This window comes from Ilyonectria robusta, assembly GCF_021365365.1.
Source record: "Ilyonectria robusta strain PMI_751 chromosome Unknown BGZ61scaffold_12, whole genome shotgun sequence".
In the NCBI taxonomy this organism is placed as follows: domain Eukaryota; kingdom Fungi; phylum Ascomycota; class Sordariomycetes; order Hypocreales; family Nectriaceae; genus Ilyonectria; species Ilyonectria robusta.
In genome coordinates, this window is record NW_025764446.1 from 415,011 (window position 1) to 427,806 (window position 12,796).

General features: G+C 54.3%; 6 protein-coding genes across 6 annotated transcripts; 5 read left to right on the top strand and 1 right to left on the bottom strand.

Moving 5' to 3' along the window:
• Positions 1-460: 460 nt before the first annotated feature.
• BGZ61DRAFT_533474 (DUF788 domain-containing protein) lies at positions 461-946 on the top strand (the record flags this gene model as incomplete). The annotated part of the gene is made up of 1 exon (XM_046254013.1): positions 461-946. One exon carries the CDS (start codon positions 461-463, stop codon positions 944-946), a length of 486 nt encoding a protein of 161 aa, XP_046103153.1.
• A 67-nt stretch (positions 947-1,013) lies between these two features.
• BGZ61DRAFT_533475 (uncharacterized protein) lies at positions 1,014-1,730 on the bottom strand (the record flags this gene model as incomplete). The annotated part of the gene is made up of 2 exons (XM_046254014.1): positions 1,014-1,522; positions 1,610-1,730. The coding sequence occupies 2 exons, from the start codon at positions 1,728-1,730 to the stop codon at positions 1,014-1,016; spliced, it is 630 nt and encodes a 209-aa protein (XP_046103154.1).
• A 301-nt stretch (positions 1,731-2,031) lies between these two features.
• Positions 2,032-2,979, top strand: BGZ61DRAFT_46070 (uncharacterized protein). The gene has a single exon (XM_046247057.1). The coding sequence runs from the start codon at positions 2,407-2,409 to the stop codon at positions 2,887-2,889; it is 483 nt and encodes a 160-aa protein (XP_046103155.1). The 5' UTR covers positions 2,032-2,406; the 3' UTR covers positions 2,890-2,979.
• BGZ61DRAFT_453662 (Alpha/Beta hydrolase protein) lies at positions 2,848-3,975 on the top strand. The gene has a single exon (XM_046246104.1). It carries the CDS (start codon positions 3,071-3,073, stop codon positions 3,860-3,862), a length of 792 nt encoding a protein of 263 aa, XP_046103156.1. The 5' UTR covers positions 2,848-3,070; the 3' UTR covers positions 3,863-3,975.
• Positions 3,976-7,187: 3,212 nt separating this feature from the next.
• Positions 7,188-7,424, top strand: BGZ61DRAFT_307465 (histone-fold-containing protein; the record flags this gene model as incomplete). Its single annotated transcript, XM_046238758.1, has 1 exon — positions 7,188-7,424. A coding segment is annotated over one exon (237 nt), but the record flags the coding sequence as incomplete, so codon positions are not given.
• Positions 7,425-9,077: 1,653 nt separating this feature from the next.
• On the top strand, positions 9,078-12,392 carry BGZ61DRAFT_533478 (kinase-like domain-containing protein; the record flags this gene model as incomplete). Its single annotated transcript, XM_046254015.1, has 5 exons — positions 9,078-9,157; positions 9,338-9,524; positions 9,596-12,041; positions 12,095-12,299; positions 12,353-12,392. The coding sequence occupies 5 exons, from the start codon at positions 9,078-9,080 to the stop codon at positions 12,390-12,392; spliced, it is 2,958 nt and encodes a 985-aa protein (XP_046103158.1).
• Between the last annotated feature and the right edge of the window lie 404 nt (positions 12,393-12,796).

Below are 12,796 nucleotides of genomic sequence, written 5' to 3' on the forward strand. Positions count from 1 at the left end.
AAACGCAACTCAGATTGCCTTTCAAAAATGTCTTGTTACACTCATTGGCCCTGGTTTGGAGTGTCTACCAAGATTTCCGAGGAAAATCTACAATATTTCCTTCATGCACGAAGTCGTCACTCCGGACACTGCAGTACCGCCAACCCTCCAGCCGCCGGCGCCCACCAGCCACCCGACCTCACTGTGTTCAGTGTCCCGCCCACTAATATCCGTCCCACACTCCACTGGACACTCCACTGGAAGGTTCTGTCTCTGGAGTTAGTGGCGCCACACCCTAACTACCATGTGTTCGCCTTGATAATCCGCACGTCACACTCTGGCCTCGCTGTTCACAACGACAACCTCACTCCCAGCCTCACACATACCCGCCACTGTCCCACGACATCGCCCAGCTCGTGGCCATCATCATCTACATCGCCTTATATCTCGGAGCCACTCCTGCCCTTACACACAAGTCACAATGGCTCAAAAGGCGAAGAAGGATCGTGCCAAGTCCAACGCGGCCTCGCTGAATAGCCTCCACATTGGCTCCCTCATCGTCAATGGCCTCTTCCTCCTCGCCCACTTTCTCTTCCGCCCCCGCTCCCTCTGGCTCTACGGCCTACTCTCCGCCCCGGCTCTCATCTGCCAGTATATCCTGGAGGTCTCGGGTCGCCCCAAGTATGACCCGGCCACCAAGGCGCTTCGCTCCGCTGGCGAGGACCTCGCCGCCGCCGGCTTGACTGAGTACATGTTCGACGTCATCTGGGTCACCTGGGCATCTGCCATTCTCGCCGTCCTCTTCGGCAACTGGGGCTGGCTGCTCTGGGTCGCCGTCCCCGCCTACGGCGTGTATCTAGGCGGCGGACTGCTCGGCATGGGCAAGCAGAAGATGGCCGAGTTTCAAGGTACTGGCGCTGGTGATGCTATGCCTCAGGGAAATCGCAGGTCCAGACGAAACGCCTAGTCGATTTATCTTCTATTCATAGGCTCTATGGTTGTCAATTACTTGACCATCTGGCTGCGGTCGACTTCTAAGTGTTCTGCTGAGGTTGCTCTCCCGTCCATTCCTTCAAGGTGTCGTCATCGACATTGCGCACCAACACATGAATATGCTCCAGGGCGCGCACACTCTGCAGGGCTACCCAATTCTTGAACCAGACAACCCGATCCTCCCCTCCTCGTCCAAGTTTATCGACGAACTGCCTCTTGATAAAGGCCTCGCACACAGCCCTACTCTCCGGTGTCATGTCTCCGGTGTCGGCATCAGTTGCAATGCTAGTGCGCAACCACACAACAATGTGCCGGATCTCTGGGTCAAGTCCATACGGCCAGTCATTAATCAATATGCTATAGTCGGAGGGGTCCTCAAATGGGATGGTGGATGCCGGAGTGAAGGGGGGGGCACCCCAAGCGTCGGGTAACCGATTGACGAGGAGGAATTGTGTCATTGAGCCATATTTGGCTTTGGTTTCCGAAGTCCATTGCATGTATCGGCGTAAGTCAGATGGCTTGCGCTTGAGTACCTGCAGGTTGTTCTTTACTGTCCATAATGTTAGTATGGCACATGTAAAACTATACAGCAAGCCAACGACGTGTTCATGATATGCCGGATGCTTCAATCCCTTACAAATGATATCCTTGAGATCTTCCCAATCGTGCAGATGGAACTCCTCATCTGTCTGCGACAGTACAAACTTGTCCACCTCGGTCAGCGGAAACGGCGAGTCCTCCTGTGGCACTTCACCCATGATGCCGGACAGTTGCTTGTGATGATGTGGCAAGCAAATGGGGTGGTGGGTTCAATGAAATCGTGGAGATTATGGGTGATTGAAGACAAGTTGAAGTTGAGAGCAAATGACCTTTGTCACTCAAATAAGAGGTCCCTTTTGCATGAACAGGCGAGTTATTCCAAGTTCAGGTACGCTCCCGTCTGCAGACTTGTGAGAGAGTTCAGACGGGCAGTTGCAATGCCACACTGTCGATGCGGTGTAAGGTAGATCTAGCTTATGTCAGCTACCGAACGCCAAGTGCGACCTCCTCTCGCTAGGCAGGGCTATTCCATAGTTTCAGTTACGTCAATGATCCCACGATTCAGCATTCAGAGATATCGTGGTATTGATGAATGTAGCCGCTTGATACGCCCTGGTGGCCGAGTTGAGTTGTGTCGAGATAACCCTCGTACTACCTCAATAGGTACCTACCTACGATACCGGCCCCTCCATCCTCTCCGTCGCGTCAACAACCGGGGGGTCCAATTGCGGCGACCTCGGTTTCTCCAGGCCCTCTCATTCATCTTTTTTCTCCTCTCGGTCCCTCAAACTATTCGACTTCAAAGTCCACTCAAAGGGAACCAGTCACCCACCCTCCAGCGGGCGCATTGAGCCATATTGCCCCTCAGTCTCACCTGGCTCACTACATCCCACCATGATCCTCGGCCCCATCAGTCTCATCGACTGCCTTGTTTTCTGCGTATTCCTCCTGCCGCAGCTTTTCTGGGACGTTGGGGTCATCCAAACTTTTGTCGTCGCCGTAAAGGCCCTGCCGTTTCTCTGTTCGTGGTTCCTGACCCCCCCTCGCTTCGTCTACCTCCGACGGATGCCACATGATTCTCATGCTCACATGTCAAACAGTGCTCAAGCTCCCCTATCAGCTTGTCCTGGAGCGTTACTTTACGCACGTGAGCCAACAGGCCGCATTTATCCAAGGTTCCACGCTTTTCGAGGACGTTGTCATCCGCTGTGTGCGGTACGCATTCAAGTCTATCCCGGCTCGCGTGTCCAGGAGCTTCTTTTCAAAGTTCGTCTCACTCGCCTTCCTCCGTTGGCGAATGCTCCGCCATGGGTACTTGAAATCCCCCACGTGTTGGCAGGAATATGCCGTCGGAAACGTATGAGATACCAACCATAACGTAGGAGAAGATTTGATGCCTGACTGTCTGTAGGGAAGTATACGAACCAAGGGGCTCTGGATCATGCACAGGCCTGAGAAGCCTCCTGACTTTGTTCTCTACTATGCCCATGGTGAGGGGGGAATATACAATCGTCACGTCTTGGTCACACACTAACACCCTCCAGGTGGCGGTTTCTCCATGGGATCGAGCTACTTTTACTTGGAGTTTTTAATGGTGTGGCATCATCTACTTTTGGAAGCCGGTTTCACCAACCCGGCCATATTCGCGCTTGAGTACACATTAGTACCTGATGACGTCTACCCCAGGCAGGTCCTAGAGGCGTTAGAGGGTTACAAGCACGTTCTCGGGTTTGTCAAGGATGCCTCCAAGGTTTGCGTTGCTGGAGACTCGGCCGGTGGCGCATTAATCCTCAGCTTATTGTTGGAATTGGGTGCTCAGGCGGGCAGCCAGGAGAGAAGGGGGGCTGACGCGCATATGCACCGAGATATGGTTGACTCTCAACCGCCAGCATTGGCTGTCCCGCACATGGCTACGTTAATCTCGCCGTGGGTAACTCTCATGTCGAATTTGCATTATGCGTCCAAAAGTGACTTCTTGGACCGGCGTACATTGTGGAAATACGCGCACGATTATGCAGGTGAGGCCATGGTTCAACAGCAGCCAGCTTCACCGGGAAACTGCGTTGACGACAAACTCTGGAGGTCGGCAAGCCCGGAACGGGGCTACTTCGTCATCTTTGGTGAGGAAGAAGTGTTTGCACCCGACATCGAAGACTTTCTCAAGCGACAGGCCAAAATCGGGATCGAGGTGGAAGGACAGAAATTTAATGGTGGGATCCATGCGTGGCCCGTGGTGTCGCTATTTCTGTCAAGCACCGAAGAGAAGAGGTTGCAAGGGCTAAAAGCCGCTGTGAATGAGATCAGAAGACGAACACTGGAGGCTGACGGGACGAAAAGAGGGAAGGCGTGAGAATCAGATTAGATCAAGTAAAAAATCATAGACAAGGCCCATAAAGCGGTGATTCAGGAACCAAATGTTTTAAACTCGGCTTCGTCCTCACCAGGCCTGCTCCGAAATGAATGCTCAATTTGTATCATCATAGGCAGTGGGGATGGTGGAGATGGTGGTAAGGTATCGTACTCATTTTGAATATTGAAATCAGCGCTTGATTTATATCCAGCGGTTCCGAGCGCTTAGACTGCAGTCGTGGTTATGAAAGTCGGTGTTCGGGCTGTGTGAAATGGATTGATGAGGGTTTCAGCCTCCGACAGGCATCCAACCGTCAATAATTAGCCGCCCGCCTGCAGTGGTTCGCATGTCGCAACGAGTGGCCAGGGGTGGTGGTCACAGGCAGAAGGCAGCCGAGGCAACGAGAATATCAGGGCCGACGCTGGTCAGGCACCAGCTCGGGGTTGAATCAACGATAACGGCTGAGGGAGGAGCCTGGGGCTGGGGATGACTTGCAGCAAGGCATCCAGCTCATGCCTGAGTGATCTATCCGATGCACGTATCCATCCCTTGCGTGAGGCCTTTTCTGTGTGATCCAGACGACGATGATTCAGCTCGGGAGTTGCACGAGGAGGAATGGATGAATGTTTGCGACACGAAAATAAAAAGGCCCCACCAACGCGCGCAGCTACGGGTCGCGTACCGGGCGATCGATTAGCAGCGGTACTACCCTGGAGGAGGCAGTAGGCGGGTTCATAGGTACCTACGACAGGTAAACAAAGCTGACGGTTGTATCTGCGATGATGGCCGGAACTTGTAACAATTCCGAGGCAAGCGAGGAACCTAACGAGATGAGCTTTATGCTAGCTTTATATCTAGGCATGCTGAAGAATAGCATGTACTTATGGCTATAAGCTTGAGAACCGGACTGGACCGGGTGGAAACCCAAAGGTGGTAACTTAGCTAACAGAATGACGACAAACGATGCACAGTGCGCTTTCCCAATCGGGATGGTGCCCAATGCCCCGTAAACAACTCTCCCACCCCTCCTTCTCCTTGGCTTGGTCTTGGGGCTCTTGGGCATGAGTTATGCCTTTGGGGCGTGTGTCAGAAGGAGTGCCCCGCGCCGCGCATATAAACGGCCGGCATTCCCTCCATCTTCCGCCGCCTACCGTTTGCCCAGTGCCGGCTGGCCTGTCCCTCCCCCGAACCCCGACGCCCCCGACCGCACCTACCGCGTCCACCGTATCGCATCGCGATCCTTCGCCGCCACACCTTTATCGAGATCCATCCTCGCCCCAGCCCCAAGCCATATTTCATTATCTTCTTCATTTTGACAACCTGGAAATACCTGGTTCCGTTGTTTACTCCTTGATTACTCCGACCTCAGTGTCTTGTTTTCCTGCATACTGCACAGCACACCCTGTTGGCAGATTCCCGCTTACACCAGCTCCGCCACCTCCAAGCGACGCCTGAGCCGGGAGTACATCCCCCCTGCTAAAGCTGAGACTGAGAGGTTGTAAGAGGGAAACCAACCAGGAGCGAGAAGACGGCGACAGATTGTGAGGGAAGAACAGAGAAGCTGGGTTCTATTCGACAGCTAGTGCAACTCCCCTGCTGGCTCTAGTTGGCGAATAGAATCACTCCCTCAATTATCTTTTCAGGCCCTTGACTCCTTGACCCCTCCTCTCCTTTCAGACCAACCCAACTTGCTGCAGCCAACCGCTTGCGCCGTGGTCGCATCCTCCAGTTTGCCTCTTGTGTTGCAAGAAAGACGTGGGGCAGCACTACAAAAACCCAAGCACACTCTCTCACAGTCTCTTTGTGAGTTGCAGGTGTTTTGGTCCAGGGTGAACCAATCTTGCATCGAGCCCCACCCGAGGTCACGTCAATCAAACCACATCGTCATCCCGGCCATAGGAGCTGGCTGTGCTCCGTGACCCCGTGGTCGGCTGCTGCGAGCTTATTAGCAGAACCCCAGCTGCTCCGCAAAGCAGCCCCCCATCAGCGCCGAGCCCTTCAGCTTACAGCCACCGTATCTCCCCGCAGTAATTAGCTGAGGGAAGCAACCTGAGGTGATCTAGACCTACCTACCGACCCAATATTAACTGGCACTGATCCCAGCTGGATTGTCTAAGCTAGACTGGATACCTATACATGCTGTCAAGCCATCACGATCTTCGCCAAGCGCCTCCAAACAGTGACGACTAGACGCATCGCATCGCATCGCATCGCACAACACATCAACACAAACTGCACTGTACAACGACTCGTCGCAACCCGAAAGGACAAAACTTGGCACCACATCTGTCGAAGCAGGCATTAAAACAGAACACTCCGCGCATCACACGTCCATTTACACAAAGACGCGCCCTAGCTCCCCACCACGCACGCACTCTAGCAAGCATCCACACCAACACACGCGCCCGCATAAGGTCCCAGGGTGCTCTCAGTACTCAACCGCCGCCGCAGTGCACTCGGTACAATCACACACCCTCGTTTGCGTTCCTTACTTCCATTGTGCATCGCCATACAGCCTAAGCATTGGGTCGTCTTATTAAAAGGCAACCCAGATACCCAGCCCGCAAGGCGCAGCTGGGCTGTATTAGCATCTTTCGCGTCGCTCTCTCAGCTGACTAACTCGTCGACCCCCGTCGGGACCCGCGCCGCGCGCCCCACAATATTAATCACCACCACCGCCGCCAACTACAAAAAAAAAATGTCGGCCGACGATGCCTACGCGCCCAAGTCTCCGGACCTCTCATCCTTTTTCTCGGCCAGCCCCACCCAACCCGCACCGCAACAACTCCATCATTTACACGCTGCCGACAGCCACCTTGGCCTCGAGTATAAAGAAGAGTCTCCATCCTACGACCACCCGTCCTCCTCTTCCTACCCTCCTCAACCCGCTGATCTGCACGACTATCACTACGACCGCGACCTCTACCAACAACCCCACTATCATCCACAACATCCGCCTCTGCCACCGCTTGAGCAAACCACCATCAAGGCCGAGTTTCAAAACCATTCGCCGCCCGTGCAGCATCAATATCTTCCTGCCAGTCCCGACCAGAGGTTGTCTACTCATCCCAGCTACGGAGCTGCCCCTCTTCCCACCACCCAGCCCCAGCTGCACGCGCCGCCATCGTATGCTCAGCCGTACGGGGAGCAAACTCTGTATTCCAGTGTAGCACTACCTTACCCACAACACTACGCGCCTGCTTTGGGTCCCGGCGCCCTACCACTCTCTCCGACCGCGACAGTAGCGCCCTTCCACGCAGAGATGCCTCCACGCAAAGCCCCGCCGCCCCCGGCACCCATAATCGAGCCCTCGCCCGTTAGAACCAAGTTTCCCACGGCCAGGATCAAGAGAATCATGCAAGCGGACGAGGAAGTCGGTAAAGTCGCCCAGCAGACGCCTATCGCTGTCGGCAAGGCGCTCGAGCTTTTCATGATCCAAATGGTGACCAAGAGCGCCGATGTTGCCAAGGACAAGGGCTCCAAGCGAGTCACTGCTTCAATGCTCAAGCACGTGGTTGAGACGGACGAGCAATGGGACTTCTTGCGCGACATTGTCAGCCGCGTAGAAAATGAGAAGGAGGGCAGCAAGGCCAAGGCCAAGGTAGAGAGCTCGAGTGATGAGGAAATTGCGGAACCAAAGAAGCGGACCCGGGGAGGGCGGAAGAAGAAGGTCTGAAGTGGTTACGAGTCCTGGCAACACGGCTCTGGTGTCTGGTGCTAAAGAAGAAACTGGGATGCATTCATGAAAGGTACGATTAAGGATGAAATGGCGTTCAAGGGGGTCCGCATACAACAGGCGTTGGTCGCCAAGAGGATATCTAACTTTCCTCTTGAGTGGGATATTTGGCGGTAATTGCACTGTCTCTCGGTATTATTAGATTTTATTTTCTTCCCTGTCGGTTGCTCTATCCGAGCTGGCTTCTGAGCCTTCAGCATGATAGCATGTCTGTCCTAAACAGCAGTCAACCTCTTTTTTGAGTTGGTGAATACTCTCACACGTCTTTGTCGGTTCGTTGTTTGTATTCTGTGTATTTTATTGGTGACTGAGCTCGCGCCGCCTTCATTTATCGTTCATGTCGAGATGTGATGGTGAGGTGGTAGCGATGTTTATTTCAAGGGGTTCGTTTCTTCCCTTCATTTCATCAATGATATTTTAGGCTGCGTGAGGAAAATGGTCGTGTCCCCCATTTTTGCAAATTTTATTATCCCAGTGTCGCTATGTAGAATAAGGACACAGCCGTAACAATTAAAATCCATCAACGGATTACTTGGACCCGTAGCAAGACGTTATGATCAATGGAAGATGTATTTTTGTGATCAACGCTACCCTAGAGCAAGAGCACGGAGGTACGGATATCCGGAGAAAACAACCCCACCTTGGCACTTTGGCACTTTGGCACTTTGGCACAGGCTGCTCGCAGCGGCTGGGCGCACCTAACGTGCATAGGTACCTAGGTATTGCTGCCTCTTAGGTGCGAGCTCCGGATGAGGTACATGTTCCTGCTTGAGGGGTAGACACACCGCTGACGTAGGTGACAGGGACGAAGCATTCACCGACTTTGGGGGGCTGCGAGGTTCCTCGGTAGCTAAGTCTCCGTGAGGAATCAGGACGAGGACCGTTGTCCATCTTGCGCGGTCAACATGACAAAACGGTAGCCACTCAATCGCAAACGGTCTCATGTCCGGTCCGTTCGTTGTGGAAAGGTCGACATCTCCGCGCCCTATGCAGCAGGTTACGAGCGTATGGAGCCGGCCCATCTCCGAGCTGTCCAACAAGGTCGCAAGGATCCCAGCGACGCGCACCTGAGTGGCCTTCTTTTAGGGAGTGGGCGATCTCCCCAGGTGCGTTGGAGGGCTGCCAGCCTGCCTGCTGCTAAGGCATGGCGTCTACAGGCCTTCCACGATCCCCCTCCGCAGCGCATGCGGGCCGTTTTGCCTTACCTAAGGCGCGCTGGCGGCCTATGACATGGCGCCGTACCTCCACCCACCTGGGCTCTAGCAGGGGACCTCCACTACGGATACCTCCCACAAGCCCGCCGAGCGACGAGACGGCACATCATCCAGCTCCAAATGCGAATGCCTTCTTCTCGTCCTCCGTCTGCGCCTTCGTCACCGTCTCTCCGTTGCTGCTTCGCCACACCGTCTCTGCCTGACCGAAGCTAGATGAGGAACCGCCAGCTGTCCCTCATTGCTGCCCGCTCCCCTGCGTAACCCAATGTCGTGGGACTTGCTTCAGAGATTCCTCGAGTCCGACGTCTTCAACTCCAACCCCTTTCTCTCCGTCTCGTACCTCTCGTGAGTCCTCTGCCCCCCCCCGCAGGTCGATATTCTTATCCTCTCCGCCATTTTCTCGTCGTTGCCTTTTCGGCAGTTTACCAGACGACCCGTTTTTACCACATGCCTTTCCGTTCTCGCTCTCCCCATTGCCAAAATCGTGTCTTGATGCAGTCGCTAATGCCACCTGTCGTGGTGCAGTCGTTATGCCGACCACGTGGGTATTCACTATGTCCTTTGCAATAAGCTGCGCCAGTTCCCCTACGAGGATATCGAATTCTTCTTGCCGCAGCTATGCCACCTTATAATCAGCGTCGACAATGAGTCAATGGCCCTGGAGGAGTTTTTGTTGGACTTGTGCGAGGAATCTGTTACAGCCGCGCTCTTGGTATGTCTGCACTGAAAAGAACGATGCGCGGGATGCCGCCTCATGTCGGAAGAGATGCTGACACGCTCAAGACCTTCTGGCTCTTCCAGACCTACCTCTACGATCTCTCGTCGAACCCTCAATCCGATTCCTTCCAGACCTGTCGCCGAGTCTACAACAAGGTCCAGCACATCGTTTTTGGCGTGGCCGATACCGCTCGCCATGAAAAAATCAAAGAAAATGTGCTACCCGTCACCGTACTCTCCAGCTTCGTCCTTGCCAGTGTCGCCTTGCCCATGTTCCCAAGATGGGCCGGCCCCCTCGCAGTTGCGCAGGCTCGCAAGCCCCAGCCGGTGACGATTGATCCTGCGGTAGAGACCAAGGCGAACACCAAGCCCTCCCGAGCGCACACCGTTAACTCGGCAAACTCGCGGTCAAGGCGGACACGAGATACCGGGAGGACTTTTAGTGCGCCGGACCCCAAAGGCTCGAGGGAACCGTCGAGGGATCGTTCTTCGAGGACGCCTCGGATTGTCACGGATTCGGCATCGGCCTCCCCGGTCGCAAGGTCGAAGACGCCCATTGACACGAAGAGAGCATCCGCCCTCGAAATGAAGTCGCTGGAGGCCAGACTCAGCACATCTTCCCTCCCCTTGCCGTCCCCGCAACCTGCAACCAGACCAACGACGCCCGCGTCGGCAAGGGTTTCACCAAGGCTTGGCGACAACACCACTCGGAGACATTCGCATCACTCCAAGGCTCTTCTCAATACGACCGAGTTGTCGCCCGTGCAAAAGACGAGACTATTGCGACAGCACTACTTCAGATCCCAGACTCAGTTCTTGACTGCGTTGGAGGGTATCTCGAACCGGCTCGTCCTCGTCCCGAAACCTGCCCGGATGAGTGCCCTTCGAGCGGAGCTTGCGCTAATATCTCAGGACCTTCCCGCCGAAGTTGACATCCCGGTCATCTGCCCACCGACTCTTATGAACGGTTCTCCTGGAAAAAGCCGCCACCACCGGATCGTGCGCGTGAACCCTGCGGAGGCGACTGTGCTTAACAGTGCTGAGAAAGTGCCGTATTTGATCATGATCGAAGTCCTTAGGGATGACTTCTCCTTTGACCCTGACGCCTCTGAAAACCAGCGCCTCTTGGGTTCCTTGCTCGACGGAAGTGCCAAGTCTAAGCGCATATTCGACTTATCGGAATCCCCTCGAATGTCACCCACGGTCCGGGCTCCTGAACCCGTGGTTGATAGTGTCTTCGAGCCCACGTCTGGTGACTTGGGGAGCTCTCCCCTTATTAGGAGCTTCGACGATGATTCAGCCAGGTTCCCCCCACGAGCCATTCAATATCGTCCACCCCATCGCCTCCCCAGCAGTACAACGGCATCGCCTTCAAACCTGGACTTTGTGACACCTCGAACTTCAGAAACGATTCCTTCGAGGTCCACCAGCCCGAGCCTCGGACCTCGGAGAATGACGCTACCTATGCAGCGAAACCCTTCTGCCGATCAACCGGACTTCTCAGCACTCGCTACTCACATGAGAACTGCTTCTCAAATGCTTGCACAGCTCGATGCCACTAGCGGGAAGCGTCCGAAGCAGGAGGTGGCGGCGATCAGAGCCAAGATTATTGCGAGCATGCAGAGTCTGGAAGAGCAGAGCTTTGACACCGATGAGCAAGGGCCGACTTTCGACACCATCATTGCAAGGGCAAGCACTACTCCAATAACTGCGAGCAATCCGGATTTGGAGGAGGATGCTGTGATTGACCCCAATCTCAATGCCAGTGCTGGCAGAGAGCGAATGGAGAACGATATTAAAACTGGTGGTGTCCAGCGCCGGGGCGATCGCGACGACCCTAGCGCGGCTGTCTTCGGTGAGGCCTGGGAGGCCAAAAAGGAACGGATTCGCAAGTCGTCTCCGTACGGGTGGATGAAGAACTGGGATTTGATCAGCGTTATTGTCAAGACCGGCGCGGATCTACGACAGGAGGCGTTCGCCTGCCAGCTCATTGATGTGTGCCACAAGATTTGGGTGGATTCCGATACCGATGTCTGGGTCAAGCGGATGCGGATCTTAGTGACGGGTGAATCTGGGGGTCTCGTCGAGACCATCACCAGCGGAGTCTCTTTGCATTCGCTGAAGCGAAGTCTCACTCTCGCGACTGTCGAGGCGGGTCAAAACCCTCGACATCGCATTGCCACTCTCAGGGACCACTTTCTCCGGGCTTTTGGACCGCCCGACAGCGAGCCATTCAAGGCTGGCGTGGATGCGTTCAAGAAGTCATTGGCGGCATACAGCATCATCTCGTATGTCCTGCAGCTCAAGGATCGACACAACGGAAATGTCTTGGTGGACAGCGAAGGCCACATCATCCACATTGACTTTGGATTCATACTCTCCAACTCTCCCGGCTCGGTTGGATTTGAAGCAGCCCCGTTCAAGTTGACGCACGAGTATGTGGACGTTTTGGGTGGTTTGGGTTCGCCTGACTACGAGGACTATAAGAGACTGTGCAAGCATGCTTTCCAAGGTGAGTTATTCCCACGAGAGTCTTTGACAAGAAACCTATCTGATATTTTATAGCACTGCGCCGTTCCGCAGATAACATCATTGACCTGGTTGCGATGATGGGTCACGACTCAAAGATGCCTTGCTTCGCTGTCGGTGTCGCTCAGGTCACAAACACTCTGCGACAGCGATTTCAGCTCCACCTCAGTGCCGACGAGGCGGAGCAATTTGTTGAGACTGACCTCATCGCGAAGTCGTTTGGTAGCTACTACACTCGACTGTGAGTGTTCGCCCCACGATTCTTCAGGTTCACAAGCACTAACACCGCAACAGCTATGACACTTTCCAATACCGCACGCAGGGTATTTATTAAAGAGATCTTTTCTGGCCAGCATGATTCAAATGTGGCGGGGAGGATTCGCATCGGGAAATCTGATTGTATTTGGGCACACGAGAAGGCGTTGTGGACGATTAGACATGCCCAGGTTTAGGGCCTGATGAATGCCTGTGCCGCTGAGGGAAGCTCCAATAAGAGAGGAACATCTCAGGCAATAAATGGAGGAGCATTTGATGGGGATGCGGTATGATGGTTGTTCATGTTTGCTACCGTGGGACAACTGTTTCGAATTTATGTTGACGATGTTCAAGCAATGTATGTTTGCGGTGGAGTTTTCGAAGCCGTATTTGTCCTTGATCCTGTCACTTGCCACCCAAATGAGTATTGTATTGGGTCCGATACGGTCAATTTGATCAGGGTCATGGTGTTCAAAGCAGTGA